General features: G+C 40.8%; 2 protein-coding genes across 3 annotated transcripts in view; both read left to right on the top strand.

Moving 5' to 3' along the window:
• The window catches only part of slc38a3a (solute carrier family 38 member 3a), an 88,626-nt gene extending 83,116 nt beyond the window's left edge, over nucleotides 1–5,510 (top strand). For both annotated transcript variants that reach the window (XM_017719399.2, XM_017719400.2), the window contains 3 exons: nucleotides 1,367–1,511; nucleotides 3,871–3,974; nucleotides 4,758–5,510. In XM_017719399.2, coding sequence (XP_017574888.1) covers nucleotides 1,367–1,511; nucleotides 3,871–3,974; nucleotides 4,758–4,862 — 354 coding nt within the window. In that variant the 3' untranslated portion in view covers nucleotides 4,863–5,510. The remainder of the gene's footprint in view (nucleotides 1–1,366; nucleotides 1,512–3,870; nucleotides 3,975–4,757) is intronic.
• Nucleotides 5,511–15,753: 10,243 nt separating this feature from the next.
• gnai2a (guanine nucleotide binding protein (G protein), alpha inhibiting activity polypeptide 2a) overlaps nucleotides 15,754–23,372 on the top strand; it is an 84,767-nt gene continuing 77,148 nt past the window's right edge. Inside the window, exon 1 of the mRNA XM_017719398.2 lies at nucleotides 15,754–16,603. Coding sequence (XP_017574887.1) covers nucleotides 16,486–16,603 — 118 coding nt within the window. The 5' untranslated portion in view covers nucleotides 15,754–16,485. The remainder of the gene's footprint in view (nucleotides 16,604–23,372) is intronic.

The following is a 23,372-nucleotide window of genomic DNA, read 5'->3' as shown; positions in this document are numbered from 1 at the left end:
ATTTCTCTCTATATTTCTAACTTCAAGAACCAAATAGAAATGATTATGCTCTTTCAGTTTACAAAAGGAATGATGTAGCTTTAATAAAAAATCACTTTACAGTGTAATTTTAATCCTGCAGGCTAGTCCTGGTTTTCTCTGGTTGTCCTGAAGTTTGAGGTCGGCAGCACAGAAAAAAAATCTTATCACGATATTTTAAGACATTTTTATGATACATGATGTGCATCACAATATTTTGACAGGCAAAGTGTGCTACTAGTGCCACATGTAAAACTCTGGGAACAGTGATTTTTATTCAGTAATTCAGGCGCTGCACTAAATTCGGTTAAACGGGTCTAATTCTGGGGTCTTTCACATTAAAATTTTTTTTTGTAAGTATTGATGATTTTCCAGAAATGCTCAGAAAAGCACATTATCTACAGAAATAACAAAAATTATCACAAAAACAATAAAATGTCTATATAATACCCACCTCTGCCTGAAAATTGCCTTCTTGCAGCTTTAACAAACTCTTGATCGCTCTCTTAAGCAGGTTTATGAGCTTTATTTTATACCAATACACCGATCAGGCATAACATGCTGACCACCTCCTCGTTTCTACGCTCACTGTCCACTTTATCAGCTCCACTTACTGTATAGCTGCACTCTGTAGTTCTACAGTTACAGACTGTAGTCCATCTGTTTCTCTGATACTCTGTTACCCTGTTCTTCAGTGGTCAGGACCCCCATGGACCCTCACAGAGCAGGTGCTATTTGGGTGGTGGGTCATTCTCAGCACTGCAGTAACACAGACGTGGTGGTGGTGTGTTAGTGTGTGTTGTGCTAGTGAGAGTGGATCAGACACAGCAGTGCTGCTGGAGTTTTTAAACACTGTGTCCACTCACTGTCCACTCTATTAGACACTCTTAGCTTGTTGGTCCACCTTGTAGATGTAAAGTCAGAGACGACAGCTCATCTGCTGCTGCACAGTTTGTGTTGGTCATCCTCTAGTCCTTCATCAGTGGTCACAGGACGCTGCCCACAGGACGCTGTTGGCTGGATATTTTTGGTTGGTGGACTGTTCTCAGTCCAGCAGCGACACTGAGGTGTTTAAAAACTCCAGCAGCGCTGCTGTGTCTGATCCACTCAGACCAGCACAACACACACTAACACACCACCACCACATCAGTGTTACTGCAGTGCTGAGAATGACCCACCACCCAAACAGTACCTGCTCTGTGAGGGTCCATGGGGGTCCTGACCACCAATCTATCATATTGATTATGAGACTTTTCTATTCAGTTATCATGAGTCCGATGCTCCAGTGTGAAAAAGGCAGCAGAATCTGTCTGGTTTGTAATCCTCTGTGGTGTTCTGTGTTATGCAGGTGAGGAGAGCCATCCAGCAGCTTTTCTTCCCCAATAAAACGTTCTGGTGGCCGAGACACATCGCCATCGCCATCATCCTTCTCACCACCATAAACATGCTGGTCATCTTCGCCCCCAACATCCTGGGCATCTTTGGAGTCATAGGTCAGTTACACTATTCTAACACTGTGCTTGATTTTCATGGTGGTGCTTTAATCGGGCCTTAAATTGTTTGGCCCAAAAAATTTTACCCAAAAAAGAAATTTCTGTCCGAGCCTAAACCGTCCTGGTGTGCAGCGTCATGTTTTGAGTCTCAGCTCGTCCCGAGTCCAGTCCAAACCTGACCTGAACCATACCGTCAAATTTGGGTCCACAAGTGACCCAGATACCACAATATTCTGTCTGAAACAGAATCACAGAATGAATGAATGAATGAATGAAACCTGACAGGCCTGTGCTGGTTACCCTGTAGTGCCAACCGTGGTCGTCATTAGAGCCTGGATAAATAACGCAAACAGCTGTCCAAAATAGATGCTCTTGAACAGAATCTCAGACGTTTTTTAGTCTCTTTTAACTTTCTTACTGTCTTTTTTCATGCTGAGCACTGCTGAGATGTCACCTCCACCTTTTCACTCATAAAACTCTGTCTTTACACTCTGCCTTTTAGTTTTATGTCGAACAAATGAAATGTGTTGGTTCACTAAACTGACAACTTCTTAATGGATTCTCTGTTTATCTCATGGTTTTCTTTCATGCCTGGGCTTCATGGTCCTCAGTGCTGAGCGGGTGGCTCCAGCATGGCAGATTAAAAATGCTTCTAGGTAGTGAAAGCAGAGAAGAATAAAGTTAGACGTGAAGCTAAAACTGAGGCAATGCAGTTCAAATCTACTGAAAGTGGGAGGCAGGCTGTGAGGACCGGAACATGTTTGGAAAATGATGGTCGGACCTGACCAAAGCCCGTTTTAGCAGGCAGGTCCTGTTGGATTTGGACAGATATTTCGAGCTCTGATAATGATGCCTTCGATTTTTATATAGATATCTGTATATTTATGTGGTCTGAGAATTTTGCAGATAGATGCAGATAAGCAAGCACTGTTCCCTGTGAAAAAGTGCAGTAGGGCTGCCATAGATAGCAGCTGTCTCTCACACTGCCCAGCTATCATGAAATGACTGCACGTCTTAGTCCAGTGATTCCTACATGATGGATTTGGACCCTCAACACGGTGAGATATTAGTCTAACTCATTTCTATCCTTGAGAACCTGCGTCTCAGGTTCTGTACATTGAAATAATGTATTACTAGTGAATATTGTGTTTATGTATATATTCAGAGTCGGTGTGTATGTGTGTGAGTGTGTGTGTGTGTGTGTTTGTGTATATATATATATAATATTTATTTAGAAGCTGGCAGAGTACAGTTGCTAGCAGTTGCTATGGCTATGCTAACTGCTAGCTTTCAAGATCTGAAATGCAGCTAATGTCTGGAAATAATGTGCTATCACATGGACATGTCCATCAGAACGGCTGACAGAGCCTATTAAGATAAGATAAGATGCCTCATTTTCCTGTCCTTCAGATCAGCTCAAGAACAGCGTAGAGAGCTTCATGGAATGGGTTTCCATGGCCGAGCAGCTGCATCCAAGCCTTATATCACCAAGCGCAATGCAAAGCGTGGAATGCAGTGGTGTAAAGCGCCGCCACTGGACTCTAGAGCAGTGGAGACGTGTTCTCTGGAGTGACCAATCACGCTTCTCCATCTGGAAATCCGATGGACAACTCTTGGTTTGGCGGTTGCCAGGAGACGGTACTTGTCTGACTGCATTGAGCCGAGTGTAAAGTTTGGTGGAGGGGGGATCATGGTGTGGGGTTGTTTATCAGGAGTTGGGCTCGGCCCCTTAGTTCCAGTGAAAGGAACTCTTAAAGCTTCAGCACCAAGAGATTTTGGACAATTTCATGCTCCCAACTTTGTGGGAACAGTTTGGGGATGGCCCCTTCCTGTTCCAACATGACTACACACCAGTGCACAAAGCAGGTCCATAAAGACACGGATGAGCCAGTTTGGTGTGGAAGAACTTGACTGGCCTGCACAGAGTCCTGACCTCAACCCAGTAGAACACCTTTGGGATGAATTAGAGCGGAGACTGTGAGCCACACTTCTGGAAGAACGGTCAAAAATTCCCATAAACACTTCTAATCCTTATGGAAAGCCTTCCCAGAAGAGTTGAAGCCATTATAGCTACAAAGAGTGAAACGACATCATATTAAACAATATGGATTAAGAATGGGATGTCACTCAGGTTCATGTGCCTGTGAAGGCAGACGAGAATACTTTTCAACAAAATAGGCCGTTTGACAGGTGCTTTTGCATACAACTGTATGTATGTGACTAACTGACCTGTCCATGCTCTGCCCACAGATGTGCTCTTCTATAGTAATCATTGCCAGTTTGGACAAGCTTTACAGAACACTGACTAAAATCCTGTCACACCTAACGCATTTTGCGTGTTTGTGCTTATTGCCTCTAGGTGCTACTTCGGCCCCGTGTCTCATCTTCATCTTCCCGGCCGTTTTCTACATCCGGATCATTCCCAAAGAAGAAGAGCCCATGCGCTCGGCTCCAAAAATCCTGGTGAGAGCCGATATGTGCATCCCTTCAACTCCTATTCTTACATACATCTCTACGAAAGGAGTCGGGCGTTCCCTCTGTTTTTATTTAAAGGGCCTGTATCACGGAAAGCTTTACTTTTCCTTTTTTAATGAAAGGGTTAAGTGTAGTATTTAAAGACTGCTAAAACAGCCCATTTGGAGTTCTTTGTTTTTGTGATGTCATAAAAAGCAGCATGTTTATGTATATTCACCTGTTCAAACCAAAGTGCTGCCTGTTTGCATTGAAGTTATACAAAGTGTTCTTTCAGTCTGTGCTGCTTTTTTGAATAAGACAAAGTACTGGGCGGCCAATCGGAAGAGAGCTTATTTACATATATCAGTCTTAAAGGCGCAGCAACAAAAGCAGCCTGTTTAATTCTAAGGGATAAAGAAAGGTTGGAAAATTTATGTGAAAATGAATTCTGTTTGTTTTGGTACATTAAACCTCTCTTTCTTTCTCTCTCTCTCTCTCTCTGTTTCTCTCTCTCTCGCTCTCTTTCTCTCTCTTTCTATCTCTCTCTTTCTCTCTCTCTCTCTCTCTTCTCTCTCTCTCGCTCTCTTTCTCTCTCTTTCTATCTCTCTCTTTCTCTCTCTCTCTCTTCTCTCTCTCTCTCTCCCTCTCTCTCTTTCTATCTCTCTCTCTCTTTATCTCTCTCTTTCTCTCTCGCTCTCTCTTTCTCTCTTTTTCTCTCGCTCTCTCTCACTCTCTCTCTCTCTTTCTATCTCTCTCTTATTATCTCTCTCTCTCTTTCTCTCTCTCTCTCAGGCTGCCTGTTTTGCCGGGCTGGGTGTATTGTTTATGATAATGAGTCTGAGCTTCATCATCATTGATTGGACATCGGGGAGCAGCAACGCAAGCAGTGGGCACTAAGCCCCCCCTGCTTTTCTTTGTTTGTTTAATAAGCGCCGTTGTGTATTTTTATGTCCTGTTCAGTCCGGGGTCAGAAATGGTAGAGCGCGCTTAATCTCTCAGCGCAACGTCAGTGTCTGGCACACTCAGTATCATAAAGCCTGCAGGCTCACCCTTAAAGTTACATAAAGATACATAAAGAAGAAGAAAAACGCACCACCCTAAAACTGACCATCTGCGCCGCCTCTGTGGTCTGTCGGACGCAGAGACCTCACTAGAGTATCAGCGGGGAACTGGAAGTTCCACAGAATGACCCACAGTGGGCACAGTGACTCATAGTGACGCAGATGCAGTAGCGATGGGCAGTGCTGCTGAGAGATTATGCATTCTCACCAAACTGACCCCAAACAGCCAACCCTCCCATCCTCGTCCACTTTCACAGATTTATTTGAAGTGACCTCTATGACCCCAGACTGGCATCATTAAAGTAGTTCTTTTGTTTTGTTTTTTTGTCATTTTGAGGGGTCGGGGGTGGCTGGAAATGACCTCTTCGTGCTTCTTCTACAAATATGTTCTTAGCAACTGTTGCTAGGTTGGGCAAGCTGTACAGAACCTACATCATGCACATCATTTTTGCTGCAATAACTTTTAATAAAGTGTCAATATTCATTTCAGGTGTAGTTTTTGCAGGTACAGCGTGAATGAATCGTCACCTAACATCATAGAGAGTTTGTGACGTTTGACAGTTACGAATTTCGTAATAGTATATAGTAGCATGTTTGTGCTAAGCTAGCATTGATGCACATGAACCTTTTTTGGCTGCGCTACATTAAACACAGACATGTGGAGCTTGCAAAACACATTGTTTCACCTTGTGTCTGTTAGTTCTACACTGACTCTTTCAGGAAAGAGGCCTGGCATTAAGCTACCGCTGCTGCTTTCCATTCTTAACAACTAAATTAACCCTGAGCAGCAGCTTATATTCACAGACAGTGAGGTACAGTACTGTGCGAAACTCTTAGGCTCCCAAGACACGTTTTCAAAATGTTTATTTGTGTGGTTTATTTGCTGAAAAAAGTGCTAATATTTGAATAAACAAAATGTATAGAATATTACTTAATATATATATATATATATATATATATATATATATATATATATATATATATATATATATATATATATAAAATAATAGTGATTTTCTGGATGTTGGTGTGTTTACCCATCTCCAAGCCTCTCCTCCTCGAGGAAGCCCAGTATTATATTTAGTTAAAAAGCAGCTCCTGGTTTGACCAATCAGTGCTCAGTAAATTGAGCTCATGATATAATTGATGATATTAATGAGTCTCTGTGGCGGCTGTGAAGGTGTCGAGGAAAAATATGGACCCAAGAAATTCTTGTTCCTTTTTATTGTTTTTATGTTGATTTGAATTATGTATACGACTTTATTCTAATGTATATTGTGATAAACTCACTGCTGAGGTCAACTGTTACAAATTGGCTTAGATGCCTAAAACTTTCGCACAGTACTGTATATAGAACTTTCAGAAGATCTACTCTGTTGTTTTTCTCATGAAATTAACCCTATTGTAAATCCAGACATGATTGGTTGATTCCTCTGTTACTTCCTAATTTTGCTGGTCGCTAATCTCATGTGCAAGGCCTTCTGTCCAGCTCCTGAAGCCCTAACCAATGGGAGACCCCAGTAGATCTACCCTAGACCCCACAGAAGAAAAAAATCCTGATGGAACAGCTTTTAATTGGGGCGATTCAACATTTTAACCCTTTTGTTTCTAACCAAAACGTTTTCCTCATTAAGTGCGGTGAGATTTTTGTTAACGTTCTGTCCAACCTAACAACAGTTGCTATGAACACATTTGTGGGCGGAGCACGAATGCGTGGGCTGGTGGTTGGTGTATAAGTGTAGGTGCCTGTGGTACGTCAGTCCCCTTTGATGAATTTACTGTCCGTCCTCTCTTTGACCTTGGCAATAATCTCAGCAGCGGCCTAGAAGGCCGTTGCTATGACAGCGCTTGGTCGTGTCGACCCCCATGATATTTGACCCTGCTCTCTCGGTCAGTTGCTGTTGTAGCGAATAGCATCTATAGCACAGTCCCCATGTGACACATATGCAAACTGTACATATGGTGAGATAAAATATGTGCGTGAGTCGTTTTTATATGTATGGATTTATATATTGTTCATAATTTCTATATCATAAAGTATAAAGGTATATATATAAATATAGGGGCATCATGTGACAGTGATGTGTTTGCTATTCATCCAGAAGCATATCAGTTCCAAAACAGGGTTTTTAGAACTGAAGAAAACAAAAGACGGAACCCTGAAATGCAGAGTTAGGTTCTGCTGAAGTGTCGATATAATCTACTGTAGAGTGAAAGATGGAAAGCACATGTTGAAAAGCACAGAAAGCTCACGGTCTGGGGTCAACACTGCCATGTGTACAGCCTGACCCTATGGCAGATTCCCGTCGGGTCCAGCCGGGTGTGCTGTTGAGTTGTTTCTGAAAATCTGCTGAAAGTAGGAAGAGATAACCAAAAAAAACAAAATCCTAAACACACAGGGTCGTCTCCTACAGCGGAGAAGCAGCAGCGAACGGTGTAAATATTGTGACCGCAGGACTGGCCTGATAAAGCGGACAGACGTGCGGTAGAATCTTTCTTCGAGGCGAGTTTAGAGATGTGGCGTCTCGGTCGTATCTTTTTGCTCGTACTTTCAGTAGTGAGTATTTATGTCGTTGTCACATGATCGTGCTTGTCAAAGACGTGGAGCTTTAGCGTCCAAGGATCGCAAAACAACAATTCAGCTAAACAGAAACATATTTCAGTACATATGGCACTTTCTGAAAACAAATGCACTCGTGGACGTGAGTCGAATTTGCTGTTCTAACTCTAATGACTTCATTTTGGTGGCTTAAGGATTTGGACCACTGAAGAGCTGATTGAGATCAGGCTTTAATGAAGCTCAGGTTTGGCTAAAAAATTCAGAATTAAAAAAAAAATACACATTTCTACTTTCTAAAAAACAGAAACACATTTATGAACATAGTCCATGTTTTGTATGTTCTAATTCTTTAAGTGTGTCACTCTAAACAACTACACCAATCTAAGGCTCTAAGAGGCTCAAATTCAACTGAAATTATGCCAAAATTCAGCTAAAATGAAGATTTCTTTCAAAAAAGTCAATCGCACTTTCTGAAAACAAACAGAGCTGGACTTGAACATAAACCATATTTATGCTCCATATGTCCTAATTCTATAAATTGTGTATTGTTTTAAAGAATTACACTAATCTAAAGCTGTATGAGGCCAGAGATTGAGCTAAAATGAACTCAAATTATGGATTTTGAAAATATATTTTTTTCAATAGATGAAACAATGACACAAGACTAAAGCGATTGAAGTCATATCTGGTACTGACAGGTTATTAATGCACATAATTGATTGATCAAAAAATACATACAAACAAACAATACGTTTATTATCATTGTGTATTGCGACTCCACGAGGCATAAACTGAATGAAACGAGCACCAATTTGGTGTGTTTTTGCGGATTTCAGGCTGGGGCTGGGTATCACTCAAAAGTTCTTGAAATCAATACTGATATCGTGACTTCAGTGCCGATTCCTGAGCTAATTGTTTTAAATATTTAACTTAGAAAAAAAAAGCTACAGGCTTACACTAGAACTGATTGCTGGAAATGAGTATATTTACTGATTGCACAACCGTAAATATGAAATGACTTGGTGAATTTCGATACCCAGCCCATCTCAGGCCAGTTCTTGACTGAGCACGAGCATCTGACAGCGACTGAACCAGTAGCTCTAGCACTTTCTGCTGTAAAGCACAATTTAGAGCCATTAAAACACTTACCTGCTCTAGAGACCCAGTGTAATCTATGATAAACTCATGAATTAATATATTTTATAGATAAGAGTTATATGGCCTTCGTACTACTAATTATAAAATGTTTCAAATGAGTGTGTGGGTGTGTGTGTGTGTACGCAAAGCCCTCGGTAACTAATACATTTATATGGATGATGAACATTGTAAAGGAATGTTTTGGCCTCAGTAACATCTACCTTTTTATACACTACGTACAGTACTGCGCAAAAGACCACAACACGAGACCACCCTTAGTTTATTTAATTTCCAGTCAAAACAGCCATGAAGTCCAAATTGTTTGTTTTTCAGTATCAGAAAAAGCACAAAACAGAAAATCACACTTTATTTTCCAATGTTTAGTGTCTTTCTCAAAGAACCTGCAGACACGCCTCCAAAGCTCAGTCTTAGAAGCTGGTTGATCATTTCCTGAACTGATCAAACCCATTCAGTGGTGCTGAGGTCTGGACTCTGGGGTGGTCAGTCCATCGTTCAGCTTCTTTGTTTGATGTGTCCGTCTCCTTTTCTCAGTGATGTTCTTATCGATCATCTACACGTCCTTTCAGACCCACAGCGCTGAGTGGTCTTCTCACAGTGGAAGGATGGACAGAAACACCTGTGGATGTTCTCAGATCTGAAGCAGCTTGATCTCCTCTCTCTCAGAGACGAAAGCGATAAGTGCTGTTTATCTGATGGGGGCAGTTGTGGGGTCTACCAGGTCTTCCAGGTGGTTGTTAGGATTCCGTGTAGCTGTTAATCATTTTTTGACCCAGTTTTTTTTTTTCTTTCATTCTGATTTGACTTTCTCTTTCCCTGCGCAGGTGGATCTATTATCTTGGATTTAATATCCTCATAAATATCTCCTGAAAAATGTGCTTGAAGTCTATTATGACTGGAAAATACATAAATGAAGAGTGATTTCTGGCTTTTGTACTTTACTGTAGGCCCAACAAACAACCAGTGGAAAGTATTGCGAGTGTGTCTGTGCGCCGTCTGTCCCCTCCATGATGTGGAAAGTGTAGTAGAACTCAGTCAGTGGATGTACTGTGAGTAACATGCAGTATCTGTAATAAGAAATACATGTGTAGTTAACTTGTGGTACTTTTTCACTAATTGTGTGAAGTGTTCAGTGAACAGATCGATCCATAACGTGTGCGGGTGAAAGACTGCCGTGTAATCTACCCCAGTGTCTCTGCTCAGTGGTTTAAACGTCCCTGCTGCTGCTGTCGGAGGCTCAGAGTCTGAAACACCAATGCACTGAAATGCGTCAAGGTTCCAATCAGAAACTACTGAAGCACCAGGGTCACATATACTACTGTTCAAAAGCCTAGAATCACTGTTTTCAATCATATAAATAACAACCTTCTTGCAAGTAAACGACTACAATTATTGTAATATATTAGTCATCACAGGTAAAAACAAATGTTAGACGTGTCCAGAGTGACAAACAGAGCTGTAGGTAGTTATGAAATGATATAGAACATCAAGAATGAACTGGTGGTGATAGGAACCAGGTGTCGCCATGACTACCACACAAATATAGACATTTTATTTACCATCCAGAACAACCGGTGAACCTCCACGAGTTTTCAGAAAACAGGGTTTCAGGCCAAAACTTTATCTTGTGTCATTTAATGTGATGACTTTCTATGAAGGAGCTTTTAGAGGTGAACGTCTGGTTCCTGTCACCACCACTGTGAACAGTTCTGACGTTTATCTAGAACAGAGCGTTTCACACCAAACCGCTCTGAAGGATTCTGTTTACATCTTGACCATTTCATTACGCAGAGATTTTGCCAAAAAAAAGAAAAAATCAAAACCAAAAAATCTCAAGGTAGATTAAGGAAATATTATTGTTTGTTTGGGCACAAGAATTGACCCAATAGCTTCATACAGCTCTAGGAAAGTACAAAAAGATGAATGGAGCCGATTAGGCTGAATGGACTTATTAAAAAATGGACTTATTATTTGTTATTTAACAACACAAACTACTTTAAATATTGAATAAAAGTAGAGACATTATGGTGCCACTTTGTGTTAAAGAAAGTAGACTATTAAAATAAAAAATAATATTTATCTAGATACCAGTTGCTCAAAAAATTAGCATCAACTACTTTTACTCTGCTTTTGGAATTTTTACCCTGCCACCAATTTTATTAGAAAATTAGAAATTTCAGGTTAGATTTGGATCTAATCCGATTTTCTCTTTTTTATCCACCAGTGTAAATGTACTGTGTAAACATTGCGTCACGACTTACCGTTCGCTGTCCCCACAGTCTATATATGGACACTGAGCTCACTTTGAATGCACTGTTTTTGTGATGTCACACACAAAAACACAATTACCCACCTATTATACCCGCCTACAGCAAATTTACCCCGCCCCCTCTGAAGTTATAAGGAGCGTTTCAGCCCAGTTCACTTTTGGATGTGAAGCTGCACAAGACAGACAGTCATTTACTCATATTAGTCTTAAGGGCACAGTTACTAAAACAGCCTGAGTCAATCCAGAGGATATTGAGTCGTTTACATTTGCAGTGTTGTATATTAAAAAAAAGTAGTGTGATATGTGATTCTGAGCTTTTTCAACGGTAGTGTAGCATCGTTTACATCGCCATTTGTAAGCTTGTGTTAATGCAGAACCAAAAAAAAACAGATGCGGTGATTCCTGATTGAGACTTTGAAGTTCTCATACACTTTACACGCCATTTGCATGTTATGTTATCTCCAGGTTTCGGTTAGGTTGGGCTGAATTGGTGGAGTCATAAGCGCTGTGTTACCTCTGAAGCACAAAACGTCCACCTCTTAAAACTATAGAACACTTACATTACTGCACAACTACTGTGTGTGTGTGTGTGTGTGTGTGTGTGTGTGTGTGTGTGTGTGTGTGTGTGTGTGTGTGTTCTGTGCCAGTGGTCCGAGTATTGCCAGTATTTCTCGTGCTCTCCAAATATCTCAGTAGTGGTGTCGGCCTAGGCCTGTTTTTGTTTTCCATAGTCTGATGAAATCTTAAACTCGTGAGGAGTCAGTGCTGTAATGATGGCAGAATGTATGAGCGTCAGAGTGTCGATTCTCTTTCAGTGTTTCAGCGTCTTTAGAGAACAGTCTGTCGATCAAATGCATCTATTTTTCCACTTAATAGGATGACAGGATTTTGTGATGGAGATATTTTTGTCTAACCATAAACAGACTTTAATCGTGAGTCATTTTTACTGATCCATATCACAGAGTCTAATGTCACCACATTAAGCACACAGTGCAGGCTTTAGGCGTCTTCAGAAGGAATTACACGTGTTACGGGAGCGTTTTTCCTCCAGAATTGCTGAAACATTGTGGACACGCTGCAGCCCAGACCTGCAGCTGAATTCCCAAAACGTGTTTCATTCCATACTTCCGTTTCAAAAGATTGGAATCACTTGCCATGGGCATTTTTTTTGCTACTTCACATATAAAGTGGATTGAAAAGTAGTGCGAAAATGATTTTTTGATACTTTTTTCAATATTTGAAGAATTCCGTGAACAAGAATAAATAGTCTGCTGGGAATTTTGATTTACGTTGATTTTCACGTTTCAAATATGACCAAATTCTGGCTTTTGGTATTGTTAGAACTCTTTATTAGAACTTTCTCAATGTTCTACAGGTTTCTCCCTTTCTCTACGATCGTCTACAGCTCTGTTCACCATACAGGACCATCTAAATAGAATCAGGTTATACATTTATCTGCGGCCAGATTAGATTTATGTCGTTAAAATCATTGATTCCAATCATTTAAATGGTTGAATGTCATAATAATCTAATATTCAGTGCACTACTGAGAGATTTTCCATAGTATATTACTGGAAAAAGATACAGTATAGTAGAAATATCGAAAACAAATAAATGCATTTAAATGTGTGGAATGTAATGCATATACTGTAGGAAAGACCAGTAGGAGGACTTTAAATGTACATTAGTATGGTAATTGCCATTTTTCTATTAGCAAACTTTATGTATTTATTGTTATTAAACTTTTTTATATGTAGTAAAGGCTGAGTTTTCAAAATATCTGCATAATTCATTGTTTAAGATGTAATCAGAGTGATTCCGAGCGGTTTAGTGTGAACTGGTTGATTGTAGAGACTCGGATCTCTTTACAATGGTGCTGATGGGAACCAGGGGTCGCCATGACTACAACACAGATGTAGACATTTTATTTACTATCCACACCCACCAATGAACCTCCACGAGTCTTCTGAGTTTTATGTGAAATGTTAATGATGGGAAAATAGGGGTTAACAAACTTTCTTTGGGGACTATTTTCCTGACAGTGCCCTTCATGTATCCCTCCACCATAAAATGAATGTTTTAAAAATATGTTTTATGCCAAAGCGTTCTCAGAGCGGTCGCAAAACAGTGTCTCGGGCATCAGGCAGTGCATTCGTAACCATTACATGTAGCAGCTTTCTGTGAGGAGCTTTTAGAGGTGGACGTCTGGTTCCTATCACCACCACTGTGATCAGTTCTGACTCGGTAAGTTTCTCTAGAAGAGAGCGTTTCACACCAAACTGCTCTGAATCACTCTGTTTACATCTTGACCAATTAATAATTCAGAATTTGGGGGAAACTAGTAGAATTTCCCGTCGACTCCATTCTAATTAATTCTAGTTCTAATTATGCAAATGATGGAACATTTGCTGAGTTAGCGACAACACAAAACTGCTGTTGATTAACACATGGAGAGATGGAAAATGGAGTTTATTAGAACATGTTTGGGCAATTTTGGGCAGAGTGAAACCTGTAACACGTGACTTCATCCACACAATACCACGAGCGAACAGCAGAGGTAGCTATTTAAATCAGGCTGCGCTGTAGTGTGTCGTAACCGTGTCTGTCCTTCCCTCGTGGGAACGCGTGTATGAGCTCATGACTGACATGTCATTGGTGTTTATACATGATGTAAATAAGTGTAAACCCTTTATACCCCTCATACACATCTAGTTTGTACATTGTAAATAGACAGAGGAAGTTTAGTCTGATGATTAAAACAAACCGTGTAATAATTTTTAAAAAAGTGCTTTTTTTTGGGCAAAAAAAGCCAGTTAAATGTCTTTTATTTTTCTTTATTCTCCATATGTTGAGTACATGGCTGGCGGTTATTGTACTGTAAACAATGTTGCAATAAAAAACAACAACAAAAAAGAATCGTTTACCTGTTTATTCTCAAAGTGTGTGGAGTCTTTCAACACAGCTGCTTTTGAAGGACTTATTGGTGGATGTTAATGCAGCACATGTTTACTCACTTTATGCCTTCATAAAGACAGTGTTCTGTCCTGTGTAGCGGAGAAAAGTGGGTTCTTTTCACAGCCATTCCTTTTCACCCCTTATTGCCAGAGGTGTCAAATCCAGGTCCAGAAAGTAAAAGTCCTTCCCACGATTTTGTTCCAACAGGCTGGACAGCTCTGCTGGTGGTGTGATCTAACTAGAGAAGCCAGCCTGTTGGAACAAAATCCTGGGAAGGACTTTTACTTTCTGGACCTGAATTTGACACCTCTGCTTATTGCTCACTAGCAGCTCAACACAGCGTAGTAACATTTCACACGACAGTGTTTTTAGAGAGACAACAGTGTCCCAGTTCATCTGATGATTAAATTAGAGGGAGAAAATATATGAGTTAATTAGAATAATTAAAAATCTGACTAGATTTCCATTCTGCTGGTGAAATAGCCACTAGGGCCTTACACAGGAGCTTAAAAGCTGTGCATAAAGGCCACAGATAGAACTAAATACCGTCCCCATTAACTGATCATGCTTTAACTTGGTTTTGCCCCGAAAATATTTACTCTGTGGTAGTTTGTTCCAAATGACTCCGAGTTTAGCCAGTCTCAAAGCCTGCATGTTAAATATGTGGCCACATGGGGGCAGTAGAGAAAAGCTAATGCATTACATCTGACTGCACGTCATTTCCATTCACTTTTAACAGGGATGCACTTTTTTCCTTTGTAGCTCTTTCCAACAGGAAAAGTGAGCATAAACTTTACTTGGAAGTAAGGCCTGATTCTAAAGGCTTCATTCAGAATCCTAGTTGGGAATCAGGAAGGAAGGGAAGTTCAGTATTGTGCCATCTGTTGGAATTAAGTGGTTTATATGCAGTATTGCTTAAGCAGTTGTGAGATGACAGGGAACGCAATAAAACTGGAATAATAATTATAGAATAAAGTTGAATATTGCATTATATGCTACTGCATAGCATATTACCAAGACAAGACAAATTTCCTTTAAGTATTACGAAGCCACAAAATATGATATTGGCTTGTCACTAGAAGACATACAAATAGCAATGCATATGTGTTTTACATAGGTAAAAAATGTATTACAAATACAAAAAAAATCAAATTTGGATATAATTTGGACGGCATAAGCAACTAAACAATATAAATGAAAGAATAAAATAAAAAGTTTATTAAGATTTATAAAGCAGCTCCATTTTCCACTATTTAAGTTAAGTGATACTTTTTTAATCCCACCTCTGCATTTAACCCATCTGTGAAGTGAAACACCACATACACACTAGTGACTACACACACACTAGGGGGCAGTGAGCACACTTGCCCAGAGTGGTGGGCAGCCCTATCCACAGCGCTCGGGGACCAATTGGGGGTTAGGTGTCTTGCTCAAGGAAAGGACACCTCAGTCACGGACTTTCATTGCTGGGGATTGAACTAGCAACCTTCTGGTCACAGGGCCAGCTCCCTAACCTCCAGCCCACGACTGCCCCCATTTATAGTTCAGTTTAAGCTGCTTTACCGTTATTAAAACGCATATGGTACTTTGCAATTAATAAAAAACATTTTTTCTGAACTAAACCAGTCTCTTATAGTGTATAAGTACAGCTTTGTAGACTCAAAACATTTTAACAGGTGACAAAAAAAAACGAAAATATCAAAAAAATAACAGGAAAACTACATTTCCCATGTGCTCCCGCGGTTTAGAGGCAGGGGGCGGGGCTGTGAGCGTGTCCCGCTCTGTGGTTGTGAGGAACTTCTCAGCTATTCGGGTGTGGCGGTTTAAGCAAGCGGAGAGCAAAATCAGAGCGCGGCGCCGCGGCTTTCTAACGGCGCACTAGCGGAGGGCTTTCGGACGACACTGATTGTTAGAGAGGCGTGGAGAAGGAAACAGGACTGGAAAATCCACACGCCGCGGCGTTTTTCCTTCCATTTGCCTCCGTTTGGAAGCGTTGTCGAGTGAGCCGTTTCGCCCTCAGCCGGGCTCGAGCTGCATGCGCGCGAGCGGACCGTTTGAAATTCTTTCCCAGAAAGTGATTTTTGGCTGTTGCTGGATTTGTTATGAGGTAATTGCGGCTCTTTAGCGCTCTCTAAGCTCCGTTTGTGATGCCAAACTACTTAATTTCGTCAGTTTGGGATCCTTAGAAGTAGTAGAAGTGCGAGTTTTGTCATTTTTTCGTCTTTTTTTCTGCTTATCTTCGTTAAGTTGTTAGCTGTATAGTTCGCTAACGCTAATCTCTAACCGCCGATCTGAACGCATTTGTAACGGTCATTTATTTTTCAGCCTATATTTCTGGGCAGAGCTTGAAGAGTTTACACAGTAAGCTAACTTTTTCCCTCAAAAAAAGGGGAAGTTAGCTCGTTCAAGCGGCCAGAGGCCCAAAACCGAACAGAACAGCGAGTAAGAGGAGGGTAAAATCCTCGTATTTTTCTCTGTAAACCATCTTTGAGAACCTCCGGCGCCCTGAAGCGAGCACTCATGGGGTGTACAGTCAGTCAGGAGGACAAAGCGGCGGCCGAAAGGTCCCGGGGTATCGACAAAACCCTCCGAGAAGACGGAGAAAAGGCAGCGAAAGAAGTGAAACTCCTGCTGTTAGGTAAGCTGAGCACATCTGTCCATTTAAACCTTGAGCATTAAGGGAAACTCCGCCGACCTTTCGAAATTTCTGCGCAGTCGAGGGGTCAGCGTGTCAGCAAAGTCGTTCAGATTGGGTTTAAGTGAAATGCTCTGTTCTTGAGAACCTTTCAGTGTTCAGTGTTTGTGATGGGAACCAGGCGGCCACCTCTAAAAAGCTCCCTCGCAGAAAGTTATGGCATGAAGTGGTCATGAATAAACTGCATGCGATGTCTGCGACATTGCTTTAGGGTAGTTTTGTTGTCGAGACTCGTATTTTAATCGGTTTATTCAAAGCCATTCATTGTGGAGGGGTAGATAAAATAGTAAAACTGACATGACGGAATAGTAAAACTTTTTTCTATGACAAAATGGTAAGTCCCTTTTTTTCCGGGTTTCCACTGTTTTACCATCATTAGCCCTCACAAGATACGGGAAGGTTCACTGGTGTTTTTGGTTAGTTAATAAAATGCCTGTTGCTTGTTTGTGTTGCTGGCATTGCGACCCCTGGTTCCTATCACCACCACTAAAGAAATCTGAGTCTATACAGTGAACCACTTCACATCAAACCACTAGTGACTCTTTATGTCTGAACCACTGAATTGGGCAGAAATAAAATAAAATAAATAAATAAATGATGGAGTTTCCCTTTAAGTCATTCCAGAGGATAGTCAACGTTTACTGGTTGTTTTGCCTACTGTGACCTCATCACCCAGAGGAGGAGTTTGAGTGAGAGTAAACTCAGTCTGGGTTAAACAGGTTGCAAGCTCTTATTTTACTCCATGCTTGGTCTGCTTTTGGCACTGATCTCTGCTTTATACATATACCCACTCATTCCCTCACTCAAGCACAGGTCTCTAGTCTGTAGACTGTGTCTAGTTGCATTGACTCGGTTTTATGTACCCAGGTTCAATTCTGATGGATTTGTATCCTTACATCTCAAATGTTAAAAGTTTTATTTCTACTCAAATGCTAGTCGTTGATTGATAGTCCCTTTTTTTGGCATCTGACAGCGTCTCTTCTCTTACTCACACTTCTCGCTTTGGAGCTCAAGAGCAAGAGGAGAATGGAACAAATTCCACTCAATGCTGATAGGTGCTGTGTGTATTTAGAGGTTCCACTGCGGTTCTTTGTTACTCAGTCCTTAAGCAGCGATTTGTTTTCATCAGGGTGCTTGTACTTTTCCAGCAGTCGTCATTTTATATGAGCTAACAGTACTTGTACTTTTAGGATACTCTACCTGCTTCTACTCATGCCCATTCTCCTGCTTTATTGGCATGGTTGTTAAAGGTAGAATTTGTCAAGGCTACTTCAGACATAAACAGTCAAAAAAAGCGGAACAAAACGGAGAAATAGAGCTGTAGATCATTGTGTCTAATTGTAAATAAAGGAGAAAGACATTGAGAGTTGCTTTCAAATGAAGTTGATGTCTTTACATGCGTTGCATAGGTTACGATGCCACAAATCTCCCTCTATCTCTCTCCCTCTCGCTCTCATTTTCTTTTTATATGGTGATAGTGGACTGCAGGTAGAAGTCTTCTGTTCATCGGTGATGCATGTAATTTCTTATCTCTTCTTCTTCTTTGCATATTTTAATGTGCTTTTCTTTGGGGTTTGTGAGCTACACTGGTATAAATGTGAATATGTGCATATTACCGTCTCATGGGTAATGTTGTAAGCTCAAGACCAGTGAATTTCAAAACCCTTCTAATAAAAACAGCCTGTATAGTTTCTAAGAACTCAACGAAACGTCGAAGACATTTGCTTTTAAACTGTTGGCAGCTTTGGTGCAGGGTATAACTCTGGTGGTGAAGAGCATTCCCTTTTCACTACTGCAGGGTGGTAAACCAGGCAAATGTGGATAATTAAAATTATTAGACTTATATTATGTAATTGTATAATCATGGTAAGATGTTGATTGTGATAAGAACTCTACTTATCCTAAACTATTGCGAAACAAATGGCTTTTAAGGTCAAAGTTCCACCTCTCCCTCTCTCTCACTCTTGCTCGCTCACACTGTGTCGTATCATCTCTTTAAAAGGGAGTGAATGGCATGACAGAAACAGGGATTTTTCCATTGGCTCAGTGGGTTGCACCACGTCTGTCCTTGTGTCATCTGGGGGAATATTTTGACAGGGTTTGCTGGCACTCATCCGTTGTGGACCCGGAGCAGCGTTATGGTGTGGGTCACACTGTGGGTGCCCTTTGCTCCCCTCTGCCTCCCTGTTTTGACAGAAACTGAGGATTGTTGTGTGTTTGTGGAGGGAAGGAGTGCTTTCAGCAGGCCCATGGTTCAGTCCGCAGGCTTGGCTAAGAGCCTGAGCCTGAAGAAAATGTGGAAACTAAAATCTGGCAGGAGCCGTGTGTTGTAATGCTTTGGTTCTTTTGCTGATCTTGTGTGTGTGTGGTGTGATTGAGTGCTGGCAGACTGGGCTGTTTGCTGAGTCCGAGTTCCTTTGCGATTTTTATTTTGTCTTCACTGAATTAAGCCACCACTGTAATTAAACCGTAGAGTAATGTATTACAGCAGGAGGCCTGGGGTGGAAAACACCACGAAGCTGGTTCATCAGTTAGCACCAAACAGGTTCAGTTTAAAGTCCTTTTTTATCTGATTGCTATGTAACTTTGTCAGACTCAGCTCAGTAGTAAATTTGAGCCTAAAACTTGGCTTAGCTTTGCAGTTTACACTCCTTGAGAGGTCTGAAACTTTAGTCTACAACATCGTAGAATCTGCAGAGTGCTTGCCTTTAGATAGGGTTGCGCTTGTTTTTGTTTGTTTTTACACCATTTGAAAATTGGCTTTGAACAATGTTGAATGGCCCAATAGAAACAGACCAGAAATACTTGGAATAAAAGTTAATTTTTCTTCTGCAAAAATGGCCATTTTGGAAAATATAAAGTTATAATTAGAGATCTGTAGAATCAGAACTTTTTGAACTCATAGAATTTAAAGAATCAAAACAAATCTTGACCTCAGGATCGATAATCCCGTTGAATCTAAAGCGTGTGTATGTTTGCTACTGTCCAAATATTTAACGACTTTCTGTCTTGCCGTCTCTTCTCGGCTCTCAAATGTCAAACAGACGCTGTTAATCATCTTGCATAATAGTGTTTGTTCCCCAAACAGGAGCAGCTCAGATTTCAGGTGCGTTGGCTAAAAGCCAAAGGGGCCTTTATGATCTTGTGTGGAGAAAGTCTTCTGAGGAGCTTCCCCCACCCTGCTAGTCCCCATCTTCTTTGGCTATTTGCTGCCATTTGGTACATGTGGCAATCTTAATGATTGTCTTCTGTAATAGCAGGGCACATAAGCTTTCATCAGCTGCAGGATTTGAGTCACTGTCTCAGGAGGATGTAGCATGACGCACGGCCAGACGAGTTGGATCATTAGTGGCTTTGCTGACTTGTGGAACCTACTGGTACCGATCTGACCTGCATGGTCATTCTATCTTGACTGTGCTCTAAAACTCACATCTCATTGCACTAATAGAAATTAACACTGACAAGTGTCAAGCAGGTGCTTGGGGCAAAAAATGCCCTGATATTCAATGTTTTGGTCTTTTAAAAATGCAAATACAGGGACAAATAACCCCTGAATAGCGCTCAGAGAGAGCATAACCTGCCACTTAAATAAAAAAAAAAGTTATATCTTGCCCTGACATAGACCCAGTTGCATTGTCTCAACTGACAATCACATATTATGTCTTAACTCCCATACCACTGTGTCTCCTCATTTGAGTCATAAGTCACTGCTGACATCACATAATCTAAGTTTCGGCAGGCGTTGAATTTGGTGTCCCAGATGCATGCATAATAACTTAATAGCAGGGACTTTTAATGCTCTCATCATGCAGCATCATTGATCTGACATAGACATCATCTCTGAGCTCTAACAGTCGGGCTGAGTGGAGTGGGATGCTCCAGCTTTTTTGGGCTAATCTCTGTATGCTGTGCTTGTTGCCTGTCATCGATCAGACAGTAGTATGCCTGCATTATGAAAATACAAAAACCCCATTGACTCAAAATGTACATTATAATAAAAGCCAGTGGCTTTTGAGTCAACATCCATCCTATTCTTTGGGTAGTACAGGAAAACGCATCAAAATTATTGTCTGTGGTGGTCGACTATGCCACAGCTGCAGCAGATACAGGTTTGGTTCGCAAACACTGGACCGTCCCATTTTAAATCTGTCACATTTTGCTTCTGAACAGCCTTGCACGGCTTGGACGGTGGAAACCTGGCACTGATCTCAGCGACGTATGAGTGCTCCCCCTCCAAACACTAGATTTTGAGTGAACCCGTGGATGGGACATGTCTGTTTTCTTCTCTGTCCCACAGCGGGTGCACCCAGAGGAAGCCTGTGCGTGGAGCGGACGTGTGAGGAGCTTTAGTTGCTGTTTTTAGCTCTTAGCTTGTTCTATGAGAAGATTGATTTCTCCTTTTTTTTTCTTCACCCTCGACTTCAGAAATGTGAATCAGGAAAGCTTAATGGGAATTTTCAAACCTGCTGTCTGAGATGGACAGATAAAATGAAATTAATGTTTTTCGTATGCATTAGTTAATATTTTCCATATGTATCAGAAGGTATTATTATTATATTTAAAAAAATATATATTTATTATTATTATTATTATTATTATTATTATTATTATATTAATGAGCCTATTCTTCCTGAGTACTGCTGTGCTAAAAGAACACCTTATGACCCTGATAAGCTTGTTTTAGCCACGCTGTTTTCTTCTAGTGTGCTTCATTTAAAGGAATCATACCACACATTGGAGGGATTATCGCTGTTATTATTGGCTACTCTGTATTCTGCAATGCGTGTTTGCCCTGCTTTTAGAAAGGAGTCAGTGCTGAAACACTCCTTGTAACTTCAGTTTGAATTTTGTGTATTCTGAGTAGGCAAGTTATATGTATGGATTGATTTGTGTGACATCACAAAACATTTATTTCAAAACAGGCTGTTTTTGCAGCTCAGTTTCCATATATGGGTTACAGAGTGAACAGTACGTTTTGATACTTTATCAATGTTTTGCTACAAGATTCATCAACATTTCCAAGTTTCCATGATATAGGCCATTGACAAAGGAACCTTGGTTCTCAGTATTATAAACATTAGCCCGACAGAAAGCACAGTTACACATTTTTCTGTCTGTCTTTTTCTCTTTTTTTTTAACTAGGTTCTGAAACTTCCTCTCTTCTTATTTCTTTGGCTCTTGTGCCTCGTTCTCTGCCTCTCTTACCATGAAACTGAAGCATTTCTGTGTCTCTCCCCTTTTTGCTTTCAATAACTGAAATGTTAATTCAATAATCATAGTCCTTAATTTGTTCTTTCTCTCTTCCCTTCTTTCCTTTTTCTTTTCTTTCTTTAAATAGCTAAATGTTCATTAACCAGCTTGTTAGATCTACTCAGATTTCCGAACTTTGATCAGGGTTTAATCCGGTGCGGCGGTCTGAGCCGAAGTGAATTCCAGCACTGCTTGCGTTTATTATCCTTATTCTTACCCCCCCCCCCCTCCCCCTCCTCTCTCTGCTCAGGGGGTGACGGAAATATCCCCTCATGGTTTCTGCACTGTAGCTTGTGCTGCAGCTCTTTCCACAGACAAGCCTCAACAAATCCAAGTATTTTCTTGCCATGGAAAGATCTGAAAATTGATTTACTTGTTCATTCACTTCTAGGGCTGCACAACATGTAGCTTCTTAATTGTTATCTGCACAAAAGGTAACTTGCGATATCACTGAAGGTGATGACATGCAAATGACCAATTATGTTATTTACTGTGTAGTCCTTGATCAATTACTGCTCCATTTGCAAAAGTAAATTATTTTGGCCGAATCTTTAACCATGCCATGTCATTGATTGACCAGTGCAAACAAATGGTGCAGGTCATATGGTAGTAGTAGTAGTAGTAGTAGTAGTAGTAGTAGTAGTAGTAGTATGTAGCAATGTAATCCCAAACATGAACAGTAGTATTACCAGTATTTTTTGTCATTATTTTCTGCTTGTGCTGAAGTAGATGCATTTTTTTTTAAGGCTACGTTTACACAGCAGGAAAAAGTGGCCCGAACCTGATGTTCTTACCAAATCCTTTTGTTTTTTTTTTCGTTTGGCTGTTCACATTATCTTTTAAATGTAATCTGTATGTGACATCAGTCTGAACAGATCAGCTCCTAAACCGACCTGCATGCACAAAAGAACAATGCTTCACGAGGCGGAGGTAAACAGTCATAACGGCCAGTGAACACCAGTGACTCCCGGAGCTTTGCTTTGTCTTTACCAGCATCGTATATAAAGTTCCAATGGTTGACAGCTGGACTTCACACCCAGAATGTGTTTGCTGTAAAAAGGGCGCATTATCTGGTCACGGCCAGTTCTTTGGTTCGTGTCTTCAGATTCTTTAAATTGTTCTCTGACGCTGCAGCCTCGGTCTCCTCCAGCCATGTTCAGCCACTTCGTTTGAAGCCTCTTCAAACACGGAGTGGCTGCGATGAGATTCTTCTAATTTTTTGTACAGGAACATCAGCCTAGATATTTGAGTCTCAGCAGTATGAAATTATGACGAATGTCAAGTTGGATTGACGTAAAAGTCACATGAATTCCGATCTGGCTGTTGAGTTGCATTGCTGAGTTGTATTGCATTCTGAGTCGCATTGCTGCAGATCAGATACGTATCGGATTTCAGTACCACGTAAGAAAGCGTCTCAAATCGGATTAGAAAATGTCAGATTCAGTGCATTTTTTTGCTGTTC

The sequence above is a fragment of the Pygocentrus nattereri genome, chromosome 21 (genome assembly GCF_015220715.1).
Source record: "Pygocentrus nattereri isolate fPygNat1 chromosome 21, fPygNat1.pri, whole genome shotgun sequence".
Classification (NCBI taxonomy): domain Eukaryota; kingdom Metazoa; phylum Chordata; class Actinopteri; order Characiformes; family Serrasalmidae; genus Pygocentrus; species Pygocentrus nattereri.
This window is presented reverse-complemented; position numbering and strand designations above follow the sequence as displayed.